The sequence below is a fragment of the Crinia signifera genome, chromosome 4, assembly GCF_055691185.1.
Source record: "Crinia signifera chromosome 4, ASM5569118v1, whole genome shotgun sequence".
NCBI classification, from domain to species: domain Eukaryota; kingdom Metazoa; phylum Chordata; class Amphibia; order Anura; family Myobatrachidae; genus Crinia; species Crinia signifera.
Window position 1 is genome coordinate 210,202,212 of NC_139220.1, and position 24,948 is coordinate 210,227,159.

Consider the following 24,948-nt stretch of genomic DNA (forward strand, 5'->3'; position numbering starts at 1 on the left):
TCCTAGCGGAAACAATGGGCAGCAGAAGTAACACCTACAAATTGGAGGGAGTTTCCGCTACAAAAATAGTGCCTACTCCTCAGCACCCCTCTAAACCTACAACCTGCAGTGTCCACCAGATAGGACATCAGAGGAATGGAGACAAAATTATAGTATTATTATAGTATAATAGTAAAGATTAAAGGTAGCAAAGTATCAAACAAAAACAAGGTAAGTATTAAATTTAAGTCGAAAGTACATTTAATTCACACACAATTCTATTCTATTACATGTAAAATTATTTATCAGATAATTGCTGCTTTATAGCTAAACTAAGAATTTTTTTCAGCATGTATTAGTAATTAATAATTCACTTGATCATAAACTTCTTTATGAATAAATCACAGATTCATCAAAGTCCAGTAGATGCATCTTTGAAAGGTCATTGTTTAACCTGCTTGCTACCAGTCCATCATAATTCATCCAATAGAGCAGGGGTTCCCAAAGTTTTTGAATCACGGCACCCGAAGCATCAGAATTTTTTTGTGGAACCCCTAGGCTAAAGGTTTATCAATGAGAAAGTTAGAGACAAATATTAAGTTAAAAAAATTGTGATTATATCTCATCCTTAGGGTCAGTTATGTGGTAACGGACAGGATTCACTTCTGTTTGTCCACAATTTGACTATTATATTGGACATAAATAACTTAAATTGGTCCTGGAACATCAACCCAGGGCACCCTCGCAAGTCCTCCAAGGCACCCCAGGGTGCCACGGCACACAGTTTGGGAACCACTGCACTAGAGGCAAAATGTGGTCTTGTTCTCTAAGGAGTTTATATGTACAATTATTTTGTAAACACTTCAAATACCCTTTCCCTACATGAATCGCTCACCTGCTCTATAAACTGTTCCTGCGACAGGCAGTCAGCCACTTCTACACAACCCAGCACACAGCCGGTTGGATAATCCTTGGGAAAAGCAATACCTGAAAATGCAAGAGTGGTTTATAAGATTAAGTGCAAAAATTAAACATGTACCCAGACTTCGCAAAGCAGAGATCGCAGTTTAAAGAACGGTTGTAAATTCTAATAAAACAACAAAAACATTAATTCAGCCGCCAGTGAATACATTGTGCCTGTGACAGAACTAGCACAGTTTAATTATTATAAGATATTTATATAGCACACACATATTCCGCAGAGTTTTACAGAGAATATGTTTAACACTCACATCTGGCCCATCTATATGTCCCTACATGTACAAGCACATACACATTCTAGGGTTCATTTTGTTGGGAGCCAATTAAGCTACCAATATATTTTAGGATTGTGAGAGAAAACTGGAGTACCCGAAGTAAACCCAAACAGAGAGAGTTCATTGTAAAAAGGGATTTAAGAAGTCCCTCAAGGACAACAGTCACTCTCTTTCGCAGTCAAGGAGGTTAACGTAGTAGTCTGTGAAAAGCCGAAGGTGCAGGACTTTGTGCGAGAATGCCCATATTTCTAAAGCAGAAACCATTTACTGGGCAAAACCGGCAGTCATAAATCGTAAATTGCCTATTGTGCAGTGAACCAGTTTAAATTCTTATGCTCCAAAGATGTGAATTACAGAGCTGTATATGAATTGAGTAACTTTAAGCTGGGTACACACTGGGAGATATATCTTCAACGATATTAATGAGGATATCGAGTATTCATGGTCAAGTGTGTACAGTCAATATTTTTAACGATGCACATGACCGCTGGTCGTTTACTCCACTGCAATCTGTACACGCAGCTCAAAATCGGACAACAAATCGACAGCAACCACATGCACTGAGCACAGGGTGGCAGAGTGACATCACTGACTGATAACCTGAACGATATCATCCAGTGTGTGTGGTGAATATACTACTCCATGTCGACCTTTTGACTGTCGACCAAATGACCCTGTCAATCTAATGACCCTGTCGACCTAGTTGCTGTCTATCAAATGATACATACTCCATTAGAGTAATGTATTTATACACAGGCCAGGGTCAGTAATATCAAAGAAATACAAAATGTGTTTTTCACAGCTGGCTGACCTGCATGGGATCCTACCAATTAGGCCGGTACCCTATTAGCCCCGTTCATTTTTTGGCAAAAAGAAAATCGCAATTTTAGCGTGATGGCGAGCATCAGGCCATCATGCCTTTTTTTAGCTGAAAATGTCCAGTTTTTGCACAATAACACATGGTATTTGGGATAAGATCCCAGACCAGTGTGTTATCGCAGCTCTAAAGAACAAGCCGGCACTGGGGCTAATTGGATAATCCCTGGCAAATCTGTTAGCAGTGGTAAGTTACTGCTAATTAGATATGGCTCTAAAAATAAAAAAGGTATTAAGGGTGACCACTCTCTTTTATATAAGGACTAGGTACAAAATGTCGACAATAATCATGTAGACAGTGATGTAATATTGGGCTGTTAAAACGTCATCATTTCATCGGGTGTGGTATAGGGTTCCGACAGTCATCTCAGACAGCATGGCGAGCGCATCAAAGCCCTATGCGGGCTCGCTACCTATTCTATTCTCCCTCGTGGGGGTCGTGGAACCCCACGAGGGAGAATAGCCGGTGGCTGTCAGGAACCCGTCTGTCGGTGTTTTAACAGGTAAATGACTGTAGGGAACCCCACTGGCACCCCATTTCATCTTGGTGGCCTAGAAGTGACCTTCTTTCTTAAAGCATCTGCAATAATTTCTAGGTGCTGGTGCTTATGTGACTTACACTTCCAGGTCAGACCTATGATATTTATGTTAAGTATTTTACCACTATCTCTAACCGGGTGTGGATAGTATGATCGACCTGACTTAAGTCGACAGTTATTAGGTCGATGCCGTTGGGTGGACAGGCAACTAGGTCGACATGGGTGAAGGTCGACAGGTGTCTAGGTCGACATGGTTTTTTTTACCCGAATGTCAACACAGTCGCTCAGCACACTATTTTATACTCCCACCATACCCTAGCGCAGGGGTGAGGAACATCAGGCTTTGCTGGGAATCAAGTATAGGAGAATTCCTGCGAGAAGTCGGTAGTTCTCACAAGATTCCTCTTAATCAATAGCAGCCGATGACTGTCAGTCCTATTGAGCGGCAGCCGCCGGAGCATGGGGCGACTGCAGCAGGACAATTTGTAAGAGAAGTTTTTACATATGGCCAAGGCCGGTGCAAGGCACCAGAGCACCCCAGGCAAGTCGGGGTGGGGGCGCCCCGGTGTCTGCCGCCCGGGTACCTGTCCTGCGGCGCTGTAAAGCTGGCGGCAGCGGGGGGTCCCTGCAGTCAATAAGAAATAACGAGCGCTATCCGCCAGGCTATGCGGAAGCGCTTCTGTTTTGGAAACACTGGCCGCACAGCGCACACTGATTGGCTGAATCTCAGCCAATCAGCGTGCGGCCAGTGTTTCCAAAACAGAAGCGCTCGGTATTTCTTATTGACTGCAGGGACGACCCCCCCCCGCTGCCACCGCCAGCTTTTACGCACATATACGCCGCAGGACAGGTACCCGGGCGGCATGGGGGGGGGGGGGGGGGGGCGAAATACCGCCCTCCAGTGGCTGGCGCCCTAGGCAAATGCCTAGATTTGCCTAGTGGTAGCGCCAGCTCTGCATATGGCCCCCGCAGGATTTTTCCCCCATGCAAACAGCCCTTGGCACAATCCCCACCCCTGCCCTAGTGAATGGTAGGGCATGAAATACCGCCTGTCGACACGTAGGCTGAAAAAAAAGCAGTGAAAAACCCCATGTCGACCTAACACCATGTGGACCTTGACACCTGTCAACCTTCATCCATGTCGACCTAGAACCCTGTCGACCTTGTAGCCTGTCCACCCAACGGACAATATGACCGTATCACCCCTAACCCCCCCCCCCCCCCCAGTTCCACCGTAACGTCGACTTTTGTCCTTTTGATATTGAGAACAGTTGGCATTGTGGTGTTGTTGCTGACCTAAGAGATCAGGTTTTTTCTCTTAAAAGCAAATACTTTTAAGGCAAATGATCTAGGGTATCTAACACCCCTCCTTCGTGGTACTACACAATTAAATGGATTGTTCGCATTTTAATCAACGTAATGATTTAGATCTGAAAATTTACATTTAAGGATTATATAGTTTTGATGAAATACAAATTTCAGCATACCAGATATATGAGCTTTCTCCAATTACGAAGTTGCCCTGAAAGCTAAAACAAGCCAGCTAAGCCCAGGATAACTAGCGCCATAAGGGAGAACCGACATATTAGAATAAAACCTTATCCCTACTTATGTATTGGACAATACATTTACAGCTTCTAAGAGTCATCTCCAGTTTAATTGCACTATGCCTTTATTTCCCTGTTCATAAGGTTTGGCAGCTCAACCTTTGTGAAGTAGCACTCTGTATGAAGCCTCTATCTCGGAGATCTCCTGCGGGGAAGGCCTTTTAGCAGCGGCTGCTATCCAAAGCCGCCCTCGATGAGCACTGTACCAGGTCCTGCCCTCCACCCTGCATGGGAGAGAAGAAGTGAGACCATGATGACTGGTCTAAAAAGGCAAGTATTGAACTGCAGTGTCACATGTCAAAATAAAGTATCAAGAATCACACAGAGACATCCTCACAGCGTCACACTCCTTGTCAGCAGGGGAGGATGTGAAAACCGTGCAGTTCCAGACTGACAACTCTCAGTTGAGCTTGTAAATTAAAGCTATGAAGCTCGGTAAGCTGGAACACTGAAATCACATTTCCTGAGAGCCAAGGACCACGTTATGTGTTGTCCCCAGCGTCTATCATAGTTGGAGAAAAGAAAAACATGAGGAAAAAAATAATAATAATCTAATAGAGGAACAAGGAATGTGGTTAAGTGATTTATCGGTTTGTGTACTAATCTATGGATAATGTACACCTTACCAAGGTATGCAAAAACAACGTCAAATGTATATTAAGGACTAGCTGACCGCTTGGCGTTGCCCGTGAAAACCTCGTTTTGTTTTTTTTTAATTTCCAAAATTGCGATAAAATTTTGTCTTATGCTGTGCCAAAGACCCAATATTGTAATTTGTTAAACTTCCACCATAATGTTAGAATGTGTTTGCATTCATACTCAATGACAGCAATGAAATCAGGTAAGGTGTTGTTGTTTGAAACACAACGCTTGGACTTGATAGCTTGTGTGTGTTGATAAATTCCACATCCACTCCTAAGATTCAGCAACTTTGATGCATTTATTGTTGGTTGTGTGTGTTGGTGTATGTGTGTGTTTGTATCTGTTCAATGTGTAAGTGTGTGAGGCGCGCTACATATATATATGCGTGTGTAGTGTGCTGTGTATATCTGTGCAATGTTTAGGTGTATGTGTGTGCTTGTGTTTTATACTGTTCAAGGTTTTTTCTGTTTGTTATCCACAAACAGTTTAATATGAAATGCAGATAACCCCTTTATAGTTGCATCGCTATTAAAACCATTGGTACTTGTTTCCTAGAACGGCCACAATCGGGGGTAATAGTGTACCTTAACTTAAGGTACACGATTATCTCCGATGGACCAGATTTCCTTTGAAATCAGGTCTATTTTGCCGGCAAAGGCAAAATCGGGTCCATCGCGTCGGTCGGGTGCATTAACATGGCACGCGACCGGCGCGATGCACCCGATTTTGCCATAGGGTTCAATGTTAAAATATTTTTAACATTGTAATCAGGAAAAAAATGGGAAATGGGCCAATATGGGCCATTTCTTATTGTATATGCCCCCCCCCCCCCCCCCCCCATTGTGAACATCATCCCACGATTGACGCCAACCCGAAGCGTGGCGAGCGGCGGCGGTGCGCGTCCTCCGACCTTTTCATACCCCTACTATCTCAATGGCACCCCACGATTGACGCCAACCCGAAGCGTGGCGAGCCCGCGAGGGGCGGCGGTACGCGTCCTCCGACCTTTTCATACCCCTACTATCCACGTCGGTGTGGAGTTGAGAATATGTGTGGCGAGCGCAGCGAGCCCGAAGCGTGGCGAGCGGACGCGTATACCTGTGAAGTTATACGCGTCCGCTCGCCACACTTTATATTCTCAACTCCACGCCGACGTGGATAGTAGGGGTATGAAAAGGTCGGAGGACGCGTACCGTTGGCGTCAATCGTGGGGTGCCATTGAGGGGGTTAAAATTGGGGTCTGGGGAGAATTTTACATTGAATCCAATGTAAAATAGGGTCCCATCGCGTCAGTCGCGTCGCATGCGATGCAATAAATGCGATGCGACCGACCCGATCAACATTGGTGTGGCCGTTCTAGGAAACAAGTACCAAACCATTTTATTGTTGAAGATATTTAGAAAGGGTTAACTCTACCCTATTTCTGTAACACTCCGACCCTTCCAGTAAAAGTAAATGCTACTAGCCTTAAGGTGCCCACACACTACAACGATTTTTGGGCCGATTGGCCGATTTTCGATAAATCGGCCGATATATCGGCCGATATTTACCGATAATCGGTCAAAAATCGGTCGAAAATCGGCCGATGCTCGCTCCCGTGGATCTTTTGCTAAATCTTCTGATCTTACGTGCTGCACAAAAGATCAGAAGATTTAACAAAAGATCCATAGGAACGCACAGGGGGTCTTAAGGAAAATCTTTGGTAAAGATGTGCTCTTGCCTGAAATCTTTTGTCCAGATTGGACAAAAGATTTGAAGGCTAATTTATGCGCACATCTTAAGATCGCAGATCTTTCTAGTGTGTGGGCACCTTTAGGGGTTACCTTTACTGTCTTAAGGTGCCCACACACTAGAACGATTTTTGGGCCGATTGGCCGATTTTCGATAAATCGACCGATATATCGGCCGATATTTACCGATAATCGGTCGAAAATCGGTCGAAAATCGGCCGATGCTCGCTCCCGTGGATCTTTTGCTAAATCTTCTGATCTTACGTGCTGCACAAAAGATCAGAAGATTTAACAAAAGATCCATAGGAACGCACAGGGGATCTTAAGAAAAATCTTTGGTAAAGATGTGCGTTTGCCTGAAATCTTTTGTCCAGATCGGACAAAAGATTTGAAGGCTAATTTATGCGCACATCTTATGATCGCAGATCTTTCTAGTGTGTGGGCACCTTTAGTTCACACAGAGCAAAACAAACTAAAAGGTGCCCACACACTAGAAAGATCTGCGATTGTAAGATGTGTGCATAAATTAGCCTTAAAATCTTTATTCCGTCCTGGACAAAAGATTTCAGACAAGCGCACATCTTTACCAAAGATTTTTCTTAAGATCCCGTGTGCGTTCCTATGGATCTTTTGTTAAATCTTCTGATCTTTTGTGCAGCACGTAAGATCAGAAGATTCAGCTAAAGATCCACGGGAGCACGCATCGGACCAAAATCGGCAGATTTTCGACCGATTATCGGTAAACATCGGACGATATATCAGCCGATTAATAGGAAATGGGCCAATCGGCCCAAAAATCGTTCTAGTGTGTGGTCACCTTAAGGGCTTTATTCTAGTTCACTGACAAAATCCTTCTTAGATGGACAAAACCATATGCACTGCAGGGGGGCAGATGTAAAATGTGCAGAGAGAATTAGATTCAGGTGAGTTATTTGGTTTCTGTGCAGGGTAAATACTGACTGCTTTATTTTTACACTGCAATATAGATCTCACTTTGAAGAAAAACCCCACCCAAATCTAATTATAACTGCACAAGTAACATCCGCCCCACCTGCAGTGCACATGGTTTTGTCCATCTAAAGGAGCCCATACACGCTCCGTTTTGGACCGGCTCTGTTCTGTACTATGCGATGCGCGCTCCCGCGCATCACATAGTACTAGGGTGACCAACTCATCCCTTTAATCCGGGACACACATTAATTACACAGGTTCTGTGGCTGGCTTTCACCTGGTTTTAAACTGCCACACCCAAGACTCCATTTCACCTGGTTTTAAACTGCCACAGAACCTGTGTAATTAATATGTGTCCCGGATTAAAGGGATGAGTTGGTCACCCTACATAGTACGGTACAAAAAGTATGTGCTGCACATACTTTTTGTACAAGGTAAACATCGTATCGGATCGCAGTGCATGCAACAAGGGATGCGATCCGATCCGATGTGTGCTGTTTAAGTCCCAAACGGATCCGTTAAACGGACCGTGTATGGCCAGTTTAAGAAGGATTTTGTCAGAAAGAGTGAACTAGAATAAGGCCCTAAATTACACCCCCAACAGACTTAAGTTATTTAACAAGTAGGAATGGAGACTATTTAAAAATAAAAATGAGAAAGAAAAATAAACTAGAAGGACCATCCAATCAGAACATACACAAACAGCAAAACAAAACCATATACACAGAACACTGTGCCCCTCATGAAATTAGCTAAAGGGATTTTACAATAAAAAATTCCCTTTAGCTAATTTCCCTGGGTAACACTGGAGTTGCACTGGGAATATAACAAAGCAGTCCTAATGGGAGGGAGCACATGTAGGTGCAGAAAGCACCCAGCACCTAATGGATGTATAAGTGTCAAAATAGTACAATTTGACAAACATATGCATGGAAGACCTTGTGGCAGCCATACAGGCTTGACTGGAATGAGCCAAATATTTGGTTGACCACGAACAATGTAAACAATGTAAACTTGTTTGATAATCTCAAGATCAATTTTTAACTCCTCTTGTGAAAAATCATAGCCAACATCAGTCTTCTGCAACTGCAAAGTAAGAAACAAAGATGAAGGCCAAAAGCCTGTCCAACATCCGAAGACTGGACCAAAGTATCTCCACTAGAGAAACCCAGAACCAAAATAGGTTGATTTATGTGACCACTTTCAGGAAAAAAAATAAAAAAATTAAAGGGAGTAATCTTAAATTCTGCCCTATTGTCATGAAACAAAAAAGTCTCCAAAACTATTATCTGAAAAAATGGCAAGGAGAAAAAGTCTTCAACGTATCGGAGACTTAAAATGATTGAAATGCAACATTGAAATACAAGATTCAAATACCGTGGCGGACGATACGGAGGCTAAAGTTAAAAACCCCTTGCAGGAATACCAAGCATCTATGGAAAAAAATGGATAAAAAAAGCCTGTACCTTCAGAGATTATTTTCCAATAGTTGTGGAGAACACAATGAAACGCGTTTGCTGCACACCGGAGGATACATATCTCTGACACCTGCCAAAACCAGATCTTGCCCTTCCAAATGCATTTGGGACTTCAACTCATCTTTACCACCATCAGTTTGGAACAGCTGCCAGCTAATGAGGTCACATACATTCACATCTGGAATACTCCAAACCTTTCAGCTCCAAGTGGTCCATACAGTGGTGATGTATTGCCTACATTTGGATTGAGTACTTACAGGAGTCAAACACCAACTTTATCGCTATGAAGGACTAAGCAACAATAGGAATGAGCAGGATTTAGGTTTCGCTAGGAGTTACAGCCAGTTTCATACGCTGCATGCTGAAAGTTTTAAACATTGATTTTTAATTAATAATATTTATCTTTCCTAAATGATCCAATGTGCAATATATGTTTATAGTAGAGCTACTCTTTGCTTTTTGTGTCTGTATATGCACTCTAGCCTAAGGTTGCAATCCATGGTGACTTCGGTCCAACCTAACCATCAGAGAATGATAGGCAGGCACGAGGGGACAGGAAAATCATGTGGGAGTGAGGGATTTTCGCATATGGAGCCTTTATAAGGAATAATGGAGACAAAAAATGATTGTTACCACCAACAACTGAATAGGAGACACCATCACATTGGTAAAAACCGAGGGATGAAAGAAAGTCCACAAGGAAGAGCTCTGAATTGGTGATTAATGTTCGGAGTTGCAAATTGAAGGAAGGCCTGGGGAGGTTTTCAGATAGACATGTGTAAATGGAATACATACGGATAGCCAGCTGGCAGACTAAAGGCCCCCATACACTACGCGATTTGGGCCTGATTTCACCCGATTCTGGAGGATCAGGCTGAGAAATCGGGTGAAATTGGCCAAATAGCGTAGGGTATGACATCCAATCTGATCCGATGCGCGGTCCCGTGCGCATCGGATCATATCTGGATGTCGGACGGTCTGCACATAAGATAAATCTTATGTGCAGCCGGCATTGAGCTGGACTGGGGACCGGAGAGCAGGGTCCGGTCCGTGGGCAATGCAGAGGGGGTAGTCAGCTAGCGGCATGAGAGGTGGCGGGGAGTGGGGTCTGGTCCAGCTGCAGGAAGGGTAGTGGGCTAGCAGGTGGACTGGAGAGGTAGCGGCAAGTGGGGAGCGCAGGGCGCATAACAGAGTCCAGGTAGCGGCGAGCGGGAGAATAGGAAATATCCTATTCAAAAGACTGGACGGGCAGGGCGGTCACTGATTGGCTGAGCTCTCGGCCAATCAGCGGCCGCCCAGTCTTTTGAATAGGATGTTTCCTATTCTCTCGCTCGCCGCTACCCGGACTCTGTTATGCGCTGTGCGCTCCCTCTCCAGTCCACCAGCTAGCCCACTACCTCTCCAGCAGCTGGACCAGACCCCGCTCCCCGCCACCTCTCCTGCCGCTAACTGACTACCCCCTCTGCATCACCCACGGACCGGACCCTGCATCACACACGGACCGGACCAGGTCTCTGGTCCCCACTCCCCCAGACGGACCCTGACGCCCCCACCCCTCCCTGCAAGCTCCCCCCAGACCCTGCTCTCCTGCAGCTCCCCCAGATTTATCACATGTAAAAAAATGGCACATCAAGTGCCAAATCATATCAGGAGCTGCCGGGGGAGCTCAGTGGAAGTCGGGCCGTAATTAGGCAGACATTAGGCCGACTTGTCCTTAGGACAAGTCGGCGTAGTGTATGGGGGCCTTTAGGTAGATGAGAATCTGCCGCAGGAACAGGGGTTAAATGGTTACATGGAACTAGTTCAACCTCCACCTTGGCACTGCACAATAATTCTAACAGAAAAGCATTATAGTTTGCAGACGGATGCCAAAAACAACATACACTGGCCCTGGATTTGCCAAATAGGATAAGGGGAAGGGAAGAAATTAGGTGGTCGAGGGAAAGGAGTTCCACCACGTCCCCAGAACCACTTTAAGCCCTATTCAGGAACAAAAATAAAAGTAAATGCATACGCTTAGATTTATAGATTTCAAGATTTAAATTGACAGGCTCCATACATAATCTTCTATACCCCAGTGTAACTCCAGTGACCTCCAGGGAAGAAGAAGAAAACAACTATGGTGAGACAATGGAGACATATTCAGAACTAGAAAATTTAGATACCATCTCACCTTTTTATGCCAGCAACAAGTAGAGAAGCCCATGGCTGGTGCATGCTTAGACACATGCCCTGATCACTGATCTCTTGCAGCTCACGGTCCTGTAATCGAAGCTGGTTCCTCTCTTTGAGATCTGCAGTGGATGCAGGGGCTTTTCGTCTGTTAGGGCCTGAGCTCACCTGATCAACCCACTGGTAGAACAGAACAAAGGACATTGGGCTGACATTAAAATCAGCATTAACATTCTGACATGTCTAATGTAAAAGGTGTATACATTTCTACAAAATATACTGAACTAGCATTTCACATGTAGAAATATGATGATCATCTACATCTGTGTGCCCGGACTAGGCCATCCGCCTACAACAGATGAATACAGATGTAAGTAAAAGGAAACAAAAAAGGGCCGAAATTGATCATGTTCCCTAAAAACAGATGATTCGCAAAACCGTAAATCACCACCACAACAAACAAGAGCTTACCAATGACTCGCACTACTGGTTATTATGTGTATATGAGAATAGACATCAGAATTATAAAAAGTGCTAACAAATGAAAAGCAGCTTACCATTGGTTGAGCTAATGACATGCTGGGATTCAAAAGGTAGGAATCACTCCCAGTCTCCCCTGACTTTTTCAATGGCTTCACTACTGTACCAGAGTTTATGGCATGTACAGCTTCTTCAAACCTATCAGGAGAGAATTTTTTTTTTTTTTAAATCATACGGTGTCCCCCCCACTTCCACATGTAAATTAGGATATGTGGTGAGAAGCGCTGATACAGTAAGTACTGTAACCTCTGTATAGATGTTGCCAATGTAACCTAAAGAGTTTGAGGAGAAGCCTCCCAAACTTGTAGACAGTTTACAGCAAGAAGATGTGAGATGTCTGTCTGGGTCCTGTGAGGGAAACTGACTAGAGAGCGGTGACTGTTAAGTTGAGCTGAGAGGAGTGAGGAGAATGGCTGTAACAGAGGCTAAATGAGCTACGAAAGAAGACAGAAGGGAGAATTAGTTGAAAACCAAGCAATGGTCTGGATAAAGATGAGGTTACAGAATGCCAGCTGTCATACAAAAAAAAAATATATTTTTTAACTAAAATAAGAAATACTTAGACATTTCCCATATGCATCATTGATCAAAATACAGAGGGTGAAATGTAATAGGATGAGAGATTCAGAATGCGAGAGATTTGGTAAGAAATCTCCAGTTTTTTTAAAGCGGCAATCATTTACACTGCAAGATCAAACTGCAAATGAACTTACAGCCAACTGGATCTGTAGCAGAAGAAGCAACCAATAAGACAGACATTCATAAATATGCAAGTTCACACATAAGTGGGTGCAGAGGATATGGCTGCTATGGTGCCCGACGCTCCCCCAGCACCCAGTCACACTGCTGTGGTTGCACATGAACATCGCAGAGTCAGCAGATGCTGCGATGGGTTTTACTAGATTTTTAGCATGGCACAACATATTACAGAACAACCCTTCAGCCTGGAAACTCTTAAGGCCAGATGCACCAAGCTTCAAAAAAGTGCAGTGTTAAACAACCAGCTCCTGTCATTTTTCAAACCCAGTCTGTAACATGACAGGAACAGATTGGCTGGTTGTTATTGACTCTCCACTTTATCACTTTTTGAAGCTTGAGGCATCCGGCCCTTAGTCTTGAACATTTCACACAATAGATTCCATATCTGGAGTGTAGATTCCTCATTAAGGCCCTTATTCTGGTTGGTGCGGTGTTTGCCGCTTGCGTTCGTACCGCCGATGGTTTTCGTCTGCGCATGTGCAGAGGTCACTCTGCGCATGTGCAAGCGGTTTCGCCGTACGTTCTTTTTAGACGCCGCACAGGGGGCGGAGAGGGGCGTGAAGGGCTACTTAGCCTCATTACCCTATGCATACGCCCCGCGTTTCATGGGCGTTCCCATGCAAACGCTGGGCGTATGCATGGTAATAAAGCCGTGACGCATGTGTAGGGGGCGGGCAGCTGACATCGCCGGATGTCAGCTGCCCGCCCCCATACATGATTTCATACGGACAAGTGCCCGTGTGGTCTAGGGTGGCGGGAGCTGGTGGAGCGTGCGGCCCTGCATTCGATGGTCGGCGACCATCGAATGCAGGGGCTGCTCCCAAGATGGAGGAGGCGTATCCCCGTCCACTTTCATGCGGACCGCCACATATCCGCGTACGGACGGAGGTGGCGATCCGTATGGAAGGCGGGGATTCGCCTGCACGGTCCTGGCCGCATATCCTGATCTGGCCGCACAGATCAGAATAAGGGCCTAAGTTTTGAATTTAAAATTAGATCACTGAAAGTCGATCACTTGATTGCATGAAATAATATTCAAAATTAAAATTATGACTTCAGCTTGTCCAGCATGAAAAAGATTAACCTTACCGCTTGTGATATTCAGCCATGTCATCTCCATCTTCTACAACTTTGCGCCCAGCAAAGTCTATAGTCACTTTGCGAGTGAGTCTAGAAGTGTGACGCAGCTCCTGCAGCTCTTGTTCCTTCTTACGGAGAACCTCACGCTCTGCCTGCGACAACCACTGGTTGGAATCCGTTGAGAAATAATCGGACTCATCATCAATAACATGAGTGCGCCGTACACTGTATAATGAATATGCAAAACAGAAAGACATTAAATATATGCATTATATACACACACACACACACATTAAAAATGTTTTTTTTTTTATATATTACACAAACACACACTAGATACCAGCCTGTCAAAATGATGAAAAAGCATAACAGTAATGCCAGCACCTGCGCTCGCACCATCAAGTAGCCACTGACGCACAAGATACTTGAATTCACCCTTAGAGGTGAGGCGCAGCTTTAGCCGTTTATTATATAAGATATATATTCACTTGAGCTTGAAATATAACCATCTCATACCTTGTCTTGTCATATTCCAGGAGCTTGTCACGGTGTTGCATGGCCTTTTCAAATCCTTCGTTAACCCTCATCTCTTGACGGGGGAGAAGATCCGTTGAAGAGATATCCATTTTTGAAGAGGTGTCAGAACCTGGAATGGCAAGAAGCACCTTTCAAATAGGAGAAACCCTTTACTTAATATGTTAAAATGTAAATAAAAATCTGTTAAAAAAAAAAAAAGGAGAAACCCTTTCCAAAATACTAAAACGGCTAGAAACTATTCCCAAAGCTTTCTATCTAGATCAACATATGAAGAGTTGAAATATGGGTATTAATAAAGATAGCAAGGTATTATTTTGTTTCATTTTGTTGTTGCAATCATACAAGAACCTAATTTCAGCTTTAATCAACTAATGTATCACACAGAGAATTTTTTTTTACCTCTTAAATATATTACATTTAAAAACCAATTATGAATGTATAGGTGGGGTATGCATTTGTTTTGTATATATTTTTAAACTTTAACTGTTCATTGAAACAGATTGGCTTACCTCCCAAAAGTTTTTTACGTAATTTCTGACTTTTGTTTGAGTCTCTCAGTAAGATATCCTGCTCTTCTTTTGTGCAAACCTAAAAGGGCATTACCAGTTAAATGAGGTAGGAATTATTAAGTTGAAGACAATATACACTTGAATTCCAAATCTTGGAGCAATGCTAGTAGCATCACATTATAAAGCAAGTCTACTTTCACAAATACATACTTCTCTTTCCATCTGCAGATGTGCAATTAAATCTAACTTCCCATTTATTTGTAAAAATACACATAAAGACTAAAGTTAAGTTATACCTCATTCACACCATACAAATAACCCAGGTCCGACCCGGGTCACTGTGCAGTGTTAAAGGGCCTTTTGAAAAATACCAGCTCTAGACACCCAGCAATTCGACCCTGGTAAATAGAAGTGTAATTCCCAGGTCGGACCCAGGCTGCTGGGCAGTGTGAGAGGGTAACCCGGACTGAGCAATCCGGGTCCCAGTAACGTCTATGAAGGAGGCAGCAGCGTTTTTTTAGTGCTGCCTGCCTGCCAGCTGACCCCCCCCCCAGATTTATATAGAATGCAATATATAAATCTGGATAACAATTGCCAAGACAAATACATTTTTATACGAAACAATAAACATACGAGCTTTAAGCATAAGTCCTAATAAGTAGCTTAAATGCATGCAGTCTCATATACATATATTCGGGCAGTACGTACAGTGTAATGGTAGCAGGTTAGCATTACTGCTTTATAGAGCATGATTGCCACCATAGCCCTAACTGTGCAGAGTGTGTATATTCTCCCTGTACTTGCGTGGGCTTCCTCCATGTACTCCGGTTTCCTCCCACAATCCAAAAAAATATACTGGTCGGTTAATTGGCTTCCACAAAATTAACCCTAGAATGTCTGTGTGCATGTACATGTGGTAGGGAATATAGATTCTAAGCTCCGCTGGAGCAGGGACTGATGTGAATGTTCAAATATTCTGTGTAAAGAGCTGTGGAAAATGTGTGCGCTATATAAGTGTTAATAAATAAGCAAATTAATTAAACAGGATACAAAACAAATATCTAAAATATGGGCACTCTCTCTCAAACCCCCCTCCCCCCCCCCCCCCCCTCCTTTCCGCAAGATCGACAAGTCTATCGGATAGTGGAATCAACCTCTATTAGGGGGGTCATTATCCATCATACGTTGTAAATACCAAGACAATAGATCTGATGTGCCATTTCCAATGATAAAATGGAAATATAACTCTCCCACATAATAAAGAAAAAACTTTCCCACTCTGGATGCCCCATGTAAATTGACTTTGATCCAATTGATTAGAAACATATTAAGAAGCTAGATTTGAATAAAGACAATGACAAAGATGAAAATGATATAATGTTTCGGGTTGCAGCACTAATTGCCAATAAGAAGCACTTGCCTCCTTTACGGATTCTGATCTCTGTCGGCTTAAAACCAAATATAGCCCTCTCTGCCTTTAAAGGCACGAAACGGATTGAGTCTCCGCATATTTTTGTACTTGTAGTCAAAAGCTACTTAAAAATAGGGCCAAAAGCAGTGGTATAAATGCATTATTCTCTCCACATAGATGATGTAAGAATTTTGCAGGAGACCCCAAGGGCCCATATATGCAGGACCTTTAATTAACCATTATGTCAGAGCATTATGTTTTTAACCCTTTGAGTGCCACCGTTGCTGTGAGAGATGTCCAAAATTCCTGCTAACAATTCCAGCGTTGCTCACAGACACTTCTTTTTTTGGTGCAATGTTTAACAAAACTTCAATTAATTGACTTCAGATCATTTGGCGGCAAGAACTACAGTGATTCAAATTCCTCGAGTTCCACCCTGGCATTTTGAGAGGATATTTTGCACATCTCTCACAGCACAGGTGGTACTCAAAGGGTTAAGGAAGCAATGATAATAATATGAAAGAGCTTTTTTGAGAATCAATTGGCCAGTCAGAGGAGCGTCAATTTGATTTGGACTATCCCTATCTGAAAATGCACGATTCACTGAGTTTATATAATGTTTAGCCTGCAGGAAGGCCAGGGGGTAACTCAGACAGCTGTGTTTCTCAACAGTTTTATAAAATGTCAATATATGATGTGTTGTCTCATTTATCAGGTCTCCCAGATTGGTAACACCACCCGCATGCCACAGCGTAAATGGGTAGGAGGATGATCGGTTTTGAAAATCAGGGTTATCTATAAATGGCCAAAAGAGAGATTAATGTGCATACATTTCTTGTCCATGTACGGCGCCTCTTATTTCCTGCCTCTGCAATTTTGTACTTTTTCCATATATGTGACTGTTTAAATACTGTTGGAAATTATATTGTAACTTAGAACTTGTAGAACTATGCACACTTCAGGACCCAAAAACTTGGTACATTTTCCAGTTTTCTTGATTTTAGTGAAGGGATTAATTCCCTCCGTGAGTTATAATAATATTTAACTTTGAATCATTTGTTTTAAAAGATTTTGACACAAACACATGTATACAAAAGGGACACACAAACAAGTAGGTAGGTATATACAGACATTATATATTTCTAATTCTGAAACATGAGGACTAGGAACTATAACCTGGTGACAAAGCCCTGCGATGCACAGGCTATATGACCACACTGTTGGTCTTGTATCATTCTATCTGCAACAGTGTTATTCATTGAAAAGTAGTCACTGAAAATTCCAACATACACATTGTAGCAATTTCTATCATTATGTGAATAAAATTTTGTATCACACTAATGCCCCTTTCAGATTGCACTTAGGGGGTTATTCTAGTTCACTCTGACAAAATTCTTCTTAGATGGACAAAATCATGTGCACTGCAGGGGAGAGGGGGGCAGATGTAAAATGTGCAGCGAGAATTAGATTTGGGTGAGTTATTTTGTTTCTGTGCAGGGAAAATACTGACTGCTTTATTTTTACACTGCAATATAGATCTCACTTTTGAAGTAAAACCCCACCCAAATCTAATTCTCTCTGTACATGTTACATCTGCCCCACCTGCAGTGCACATGGGGCCTTATTCTGGTCGATGCATAATTTTCCGAATTCTTTCGGATGGCGTTTTTTAGCCGTCTGCGCATGCTTGGGCAACGCTATGCGCATGTGCCACGCAAGGTCTCCGTACTCGTTCTCACTAATACCGTACAGAAATGTGCACCGCATTCACTCGGGAAATATGGGCGTAATATGGGCGTCATTCGGAAGTACACAGGGGCGTAGTTTCAAAGTGGGCTAAACTGGGCGTAAACATGGGCGTACATGAGGGAGTGCATTAATTCTGGTAGGCGTGCATTCGGACAGCACACCGACTGCACACGAACAAAAAGGCAGGAAATATGCGGTCTTCATAAGCAAGTATTGCTTTGCGGACACCACTCGGTCATGCGCTAGGCATTCGGAACGCCCAATCAGTACGGGCGCACCTGAACCAATGTCAGCTGAACACAATACAATCCACTCCTTTACTCATTAATTACACTCTTGTCATTGCTTCAATTGGAACCATTGCAGCTTAACTGGACCATTACAAAACACACAAATATATGCTCAAAGCACGGCTGCATTTGTTACACACATTTACACTGCAAGCAATGGACAGAACTTGCTATCACTAATATAAATATACATGTCACTTTTACATTCACCAATAACATCGGTGCGTATGGGCAGGTTCCCGTCCGTTCTGACGGTAAGACCGTGCAAACGCTGTAAGACCGTGCAGAATATGTGTGTGTCCACCGCACACGCAAGGTTTGGATGTCGTCCGTAAACACGCCCGAGTCGTTCCGTATGCGGAGGTCCGGTGGGTGTTTCTTCGGACGATGTCCGCACAGCGTGACGTGCGGACCGCTCCGAAAGAATTCGGATATTTACGCACCAACCAGAATAACCTCCATGGTTTTGTCCATCTAAGAAGGTCCAGAGTGAATTCGTCGTTTTAAAAAAACCACGGTACTTCAAAACAGTAAAAAAAGAAGGGTCCTACGCATTTCAGACCCGTGGTCTGAAGCAGGTCTGAAGCAGGTCAGACATTGCCCATTAGACTGCGCATGCGCAGTCTAATCCCGAAATCCCGGGATTGGAATCTCCAATCCCGGGATTGGAATCTCCAATCCCGGGATTGGAATCTCCAATCCCGGGATTGGAATCTCCAATCCCGGGATTGGAATCTCCAATCCCGGGATTGGAATCTCCAATCCCGGGATTGAAATCTCCAATCCCGGGATTGAAATCTCCAATCCCGGGATTGAAATCTCCAATCCCGGGATTGAAATCCCGGAGTTTTGGGGGCCAAATCCCGGGATCCTGCCGATCCCGGGATTGGCCACCCTAGACCTGACAGTTGATATAATGCACAAAAAACCCCCCCAGAAAATATGACGGTGGATCATATATACTAACGTACATATTTCAACTACTTATCCTGTGCACTGGTTTTCCCCACTCCCCTTGTTCCTTTAACTTTTATGTTTAAATACTGTACCTTACTTGAATTGTATGTATTTTACACTACCTTTGGTTTTTCAATAAGTTATAAAAAATATAGGAAACTCTCTCCAGCCTTCTCGTTGTGAATAAAACAAGTGAAACACATATTTGCAGATATTATTGAGACATATTTTAGTTTGTAGAGAAACGGAAAGACACTTCTTACCAGGTTCCCACAAAACAAACATGGTCCAGATCCCTCCTGCTCACAGACAATGCGCCCACATGTCATGCAGTTGTTTATGAGCTTATGCTTCTGGGCCAGGCATTCACAAGGATAGCGCCCTGGGATCAACACAGCCAGCCGGTCCTGTCCTTCTTTGGTGTACAGGTTAACATACTTCTGCTTTTTCTTGGAAGATGACAGAGCAGCCAATTCCTGAGCCTAAGAGGAAAGGCCAATAATTACACCAACATATGGGCCAAAGTCATCTCGGGAGGTGCACCTAAAGGGGTGGAGACACGGTGCGATTGGCTTGCAATCAGATCCCGATTCCATCAAACGGGATCGAATTGCACGACAAGCAAAACACATTCAATTTTGACTATATAGTACATATAGAGGGGCTGATTCAGACCTGCTCACACAGGTCCGAATTCAGCCCAGTCTCCGATGCCGATGGTGGGGGTCTGTGCATGCACATAGGAGTTAATGCACATTCTGATTCTAGTTCCCTTAAAAAGCAGATTCTCTAATGGACAAAACCATGTGCACTGCAGGTGGGGCAGATGTGACATGTGCAGAGAAAGTTAGATTTGGGTGGGGGGTGTACTTCAAACTGATAGCTATATTGCAGTGTAAAAATAAAGCATCCACAATTTACTCTGCACAGAAACAAAATAACTCACCCAAATCTAACTCTCTCTGCACATTACATCTGCCCCCTACAGACAGACAGAGAAGGGCATCAATAATATAACATAATATTGTAAACTCCTAAGGTATAAGTAACCTAACCATAGGCAAAAGCGACTTGGCTGTAGCAAATGTCAAAATATCACATTGATGCAGGGAATAAATACACAGGGGCAAATTTACTTAGATGTGAATTCTACTTCACATGTGATGTTGCTATCAGATCCTGTCTACTATCTTCTAGAGCAGACACGTCCAAACTATGGCCCACCAGCTGTTGTGAAAGTACAAGTCCCAGCATGCCTTGCCACAGTTTTGCTATTAGGGAATGCTAAAATTATGGCAAGGCATGCTGGGATATGTAGTTTCACAACAGCTGGAGGGCCACAGTTTGGACATGCCTGTTCTTGAGGGTGCTAAATAAATATGAAGTGCATTCTGATTGGTTGCCCGTAGCAACATCACATGTGAAGTAAAATACACATCTTAGTAAATTTCCCCCATAAACTGTTGTTATATGGGTAAATGGTACCAACCCTCCATCTTTATTTATAAAGAGCTACCACAACAGTGCCATAGAACAGATAGTGTGTGAAAGCATGCCTGTCATTTCCTTAGGTAAGTGAATGGCTAGTATGTGGGTAGGGAACCCAGCTGCCTCAGCTGCTCTCCGCAAAACAAGATATGATTAGCAACGTGTTTTAGCATCAGTACGTTCAATTGGAATCATTACTGGTAAAAGTTTTTCATTCCAAGCATATAGCAAGGTTTATCAATTTTAGATATTATTTTATTGCACTGACCTTGGCCAAATCCATAGGGGTCTTAACCTCTTCAGCTACAGTATCAGCCACAGCATAGGTTGGGATAGGATCCAACTTGTTCCTCCCCTTACGCCTACCTCTTTTTGACTGGTCTGTAGAAAATAATTCTTGCATGGATGAGGCGGCTGCATTTTAATCAAAGAAGGATACAGGTTCAACAGTGTCACCATCACCAATTTTATGTCTTAAGAATGTGTTCATTTATGAAATGAGATTTAACATATATTTTTTTCACTACAGATTTTAACCCTTTGAGGGCCAACATCTGTGATAGATAGATGTGCAATAGACCTGCTAAAAATGCCAATATCGCTCACATTTGTTATATAAATTCAAATAAAAAAATATTACACTTCCTATATAAAAGTAAACAGTAGAAGTCATTATGATGAATAAAAAGGTTTGCTTGGCAATTTTTACACCTATTTTGACAAATTCACTTGGCACTCAAAGAGTTAAATATTCCCACATGAACATCATATTATTTATTTATTTCAGAACAATTAACAAACCAGGAAATCATCACTATAATTATGATCTTTAGTAGTGTTCATTCTAATACCCTGCTCCTTGTAAAATCCTTGCAGTTCCTTCTTCCTGCCTGGGGTGTCGCTGTCTGCTGTGGTACTTCAAGAACAGTCTGGATTGTATCTCAATGCTGAGATACAAACCAGTGACACCTCAGGCAGGAAGGAGGAACTGCAAGGATTTAACAAAAAGCAGGGTGTTAGAATGAACACTATTTAGCAATAATTAACCAATGTTGAGTCGATTTAAATGAGTCAATGTTCTTATTCAGGCAATATTCCCACACATGTGAATACATTTCAATTCTGAATTTAATTTTAAAGATTTTCTTTAGCAATAACATTATAGCGCCCAAATAGATGGGGTTTAGCTGCATATAGCAGCAAAACCAGTCTAAAGTCCTGGTTAGGATGCACAAACGGCAAAAAATTAGCCCACACCAATAATTATTTTGCACATTTCTCCTCACCCCTCAGCAGGTAGCAAGAAGAAATCAGTCCCTTGTGGCACTCATGCCAAAATAAAGAAACAACTCAGTTGCTCCACATGGGTGCCATCTCGTGGCAGCCATGGAAAAAAAACAATTGAATTGCCCCCAAGTGCTCATGTGGTACAGCTGTACAATACTGTTCAAAAGCATTTGTAATATAAAAACAAACATTTAAGGGTGGTATTCAATTGTTTTTCACCAGCATTTCAGCTTGCTTTCTGGAGGGTGGTGAACTGAAATGAGTAAGTGCAGAAATGCGTAGCTAAACCCGACCATAAAGAGCACGATATGCGAGAAATAAACAAAACTTATCAATTGAATATTGTCCTATGATCTCCTTACTCTTTAAATAGGAGATCTGGCATGATATAGCAATTGAATACCACCCTAATGGTGCCCATACACATATGTGATCGGATGGAATGCGCCATTGTATCGTGGTGTTTTTTTTTTTTTTTACAGCACCCGATGTTGCATGCCATTCGCGATGCCACATCAGGTGCTGGAAGAGGGCTGGTGGTGGAGCGCAGTGATGTGAAGGAGTGCTGGCGGGGCTCATTTGTGGTAGCAGAATTTCAAAAAATACATTTAAAACACTGGGCGTCCCTCTGATTGGCTGAGAGCTGTCCGCCTGATTGTGAGGCCTCTGTTTGGCTGAGAGAGCTCTTTCTCAGCCAGAGAGCCAACTAGTGTTTTAAATAGTTTTTCAAATTATGCCACCGCTGAGCATTGCAGCTGCCAGCATGCCTGCACAGCACTGCACTCCATGGCTACAAGCCCTCCTGCGCAATGCTACGTTCCGCAGCCAGAACTGCTGCACCCACTGCCCGAACCCAACGCAAGAGCTCCAGTCCCCGGGTCCCTGAACCCGCCACCAGGGCTCTGGACCCCACTCCCTGAACCCACAAGTGATCGCATGTGTTTAAAAACCCACCTGCAGTGTCCGCAGAAATAAGAGTCTCAGAAGGTTATGTAATGACCCCCCTGATCAGATGATTGTTACACACCTACAATGACCCTTCTTTTCCACAATACACATCTCCCTGGCATCTCCGCAGTATCATACATTAACCAACAGTCTTGACATTATTAAGTAATAGGGTTAGAACCGCACAGGTAATGCAATAAAATATATATATATTTTTTTTTAGTAGAAGCTGTGCACACTTTCAGAATGGAACAAGCAACCATTTAGTGCAGCTTTATGTACTGACCATCTTTCGTACTGTTCTGTGCTTCTGGAGAGCTATACGGCTGCTTAATCTTGTGCCATCTAATCTTTAGCTTGTTTATGAAGTCTTGCGTTTTCTCTTCAGAGCTTTGAACAAGGTCACCAATGTACTCTTCAATTTCTTCCTCTGAATCAATTGAGAGGATGTACCTGTTGGTGACAATTCAATTAATAAAACTGCAATCCATTCCATTCAACATTTATCGAGAATTATAAAGAACAGTGGTGCTCAACCTCAGTCCTTAAGGACCCCCAACAGTGCACATTTTCCAGGTCTCCACACTGAATCACAGGTTAAATAACTAGCTCCACCTGTGGATCTTTTAAAATGTATCAATGCATAATGAGCGCACCTGCCGGTTGACCTGGAAAACACACACTGTTGGGGGTCCCTGAGGACCGAGGTTGAGAACCACTGATATAGAACACCCAAGTGAGGGTATCTCGGAGAAGCAAAAGAGCCTAAACCTTCGTCACATCCTAACCTAAAGCCTAACCGGTCCTGTCATACTTCCATTCGGGATGTTGGCTTTTGGCATTATGATCTCTTTCTAAGGGCAATTATTTACCATGCCTAGTAAATTATTGCACCTTTAAAAATAAAGTCCGAGGTCAGCCGGCATCCCACAGGGCCACTATTACAGTGTTGAATTACACTTTTTTTTAGGCAGTATGTAGCATTGGCAGATGTAGTCTAGGGGCAGTTTACTGTTTAATCTTGACTCTCCCCATCCAGTCCTTACTCCTCCATCACACAAATAAATATTGGTACTTGTGTATTATCACGGTGCCCGATTTAATGTAAATCGCCTACAATTTAGCTGCCGATTTGATCCGCGAAGCGATTTGCAGCCAATTTTTTGCAGATTTGCATGCTATTCCAACCTTGCACACTCCCACTATCAAAGTCAGCCCGAAGTGTGGCAAGTTGGCGTGGAGTTGATTTTATAAAGCGTAGGAAGTGCAGCGAGCCCCGCGAGGGGACGTAGAAAACGATCCCAAAGCGTGGCGAGCACAGCGAGCCCCGCGGAAAACACTTCAAGTAATCCGTGTGCGCTCACCATGCTTCGGGATAATTTTAAGCGTCCGCTCGCCAAGCTTCGAGCTCGGTGGCTCGCTGCGCTTTATAAAATCAACTCTACGCCGACGTGGATAGTGGGGGTATGAGCAGGTCGGGAGGACGCGAACTGTGTCCGCTCGCCACCCATCGGGCTGACTTGGATAGTGGGGGTGTGCAAGTATGGAATAGCATTTAAAGTGTGTACAAGTGTAAAAAAAAAAAATACAGCATGGGGGTTCCCCCCTTACCAAGCACAACCAGTGCCGGTCTGGTTATGCTTGAGAAAGACAACCCCATATTTAAGAAACCAGCACCGGGTTTTTGGACCACTCCTGGTTCCAAAAATACGGGGGCTTCACCCATATCAGGCTGAAGCCCGGGGGTATCCCTGGGTAGTGGACGCCAGGCTGATTAAATAAGTGTAAAATTGCATTTTACAGTAGAACTACAAGTCCCAGAATTCCTAATGTTTGGACTTGGCAAACCATATGTCCCAGAAGGCAGGGCATTAATGGGACCCCCTTTAACTTGTAGCTCACCTGTAAAAAGAAAGTTTAAATAAAGACAAACACACAGAATAGTAAAACTTTATTACACACATTTTACAGAAATCCATTCACACATAATACCCTTCCAAACTACCTTCCCAGGCGCAGCTCACCCTGCACTGAGGGTGGAGACTGTTGATCTTCGTGCTGAGGATCCCCCCCCCTCCCCCCTAACTGCTATGTAGCATATTGTGAACTTGGGTTAGGGTGGACAAATTATATTTTTGTACCTGATCTCACCAGCCACAAATT

The 24,948-nt window shown here is 43.3% G+C and overlaps 1 protein-coding gene across 1 annotated transcript in view; it reads right to left on the reverse strand.

Moving 5' to 3' along the window:
- TRIP4 (thyroid hormone receptor interactor 4) overlaps positions 1–24,948 on the reverse strand; it is a 38,314-nt gene that overhangs the window by 11,943 nt on the left and 1,423 nt on the right. Inside the window, exons 2-11 of the mRNA XM_083183686.1 lie at positions 23,072–23,238; positions 20,819–20,964; positions 19,326–19,544; positions 14,656–14,734; positions 14,126–14,255; positions 13,619–13,834; positions 11,788–11,908; positions 11,232–11,410; positions 4,357–4,481; positions 875–966 (exon numbers count right to left, since the gene is read on the reverse strand). Of these exons, the coding sequence (XP_083039812.1) occupies positions 875–966; positions 4,357–4,481; positions 11,232–11,410; positions 11,788–11,908; positions 13,619–13,834; positions 14,126–14,255; positions 14,656–14,734; positions 19,326–19,544; positions 20,819–20,964; positions 23,072–23,238 (1,474 nt within the window). The remainder of the gene's footprint in view (positions 1–874; positions 967–4,356; positions 4,482–11,231; positions 11,411–11,787; positions 11,909–13,618; positions 13,835–14,125; positions 14,256–14,655; positions 14,735–19,325; positions 19,545–20,818; positions 20,965–23,071; positions 23,239–24,948) is intronic.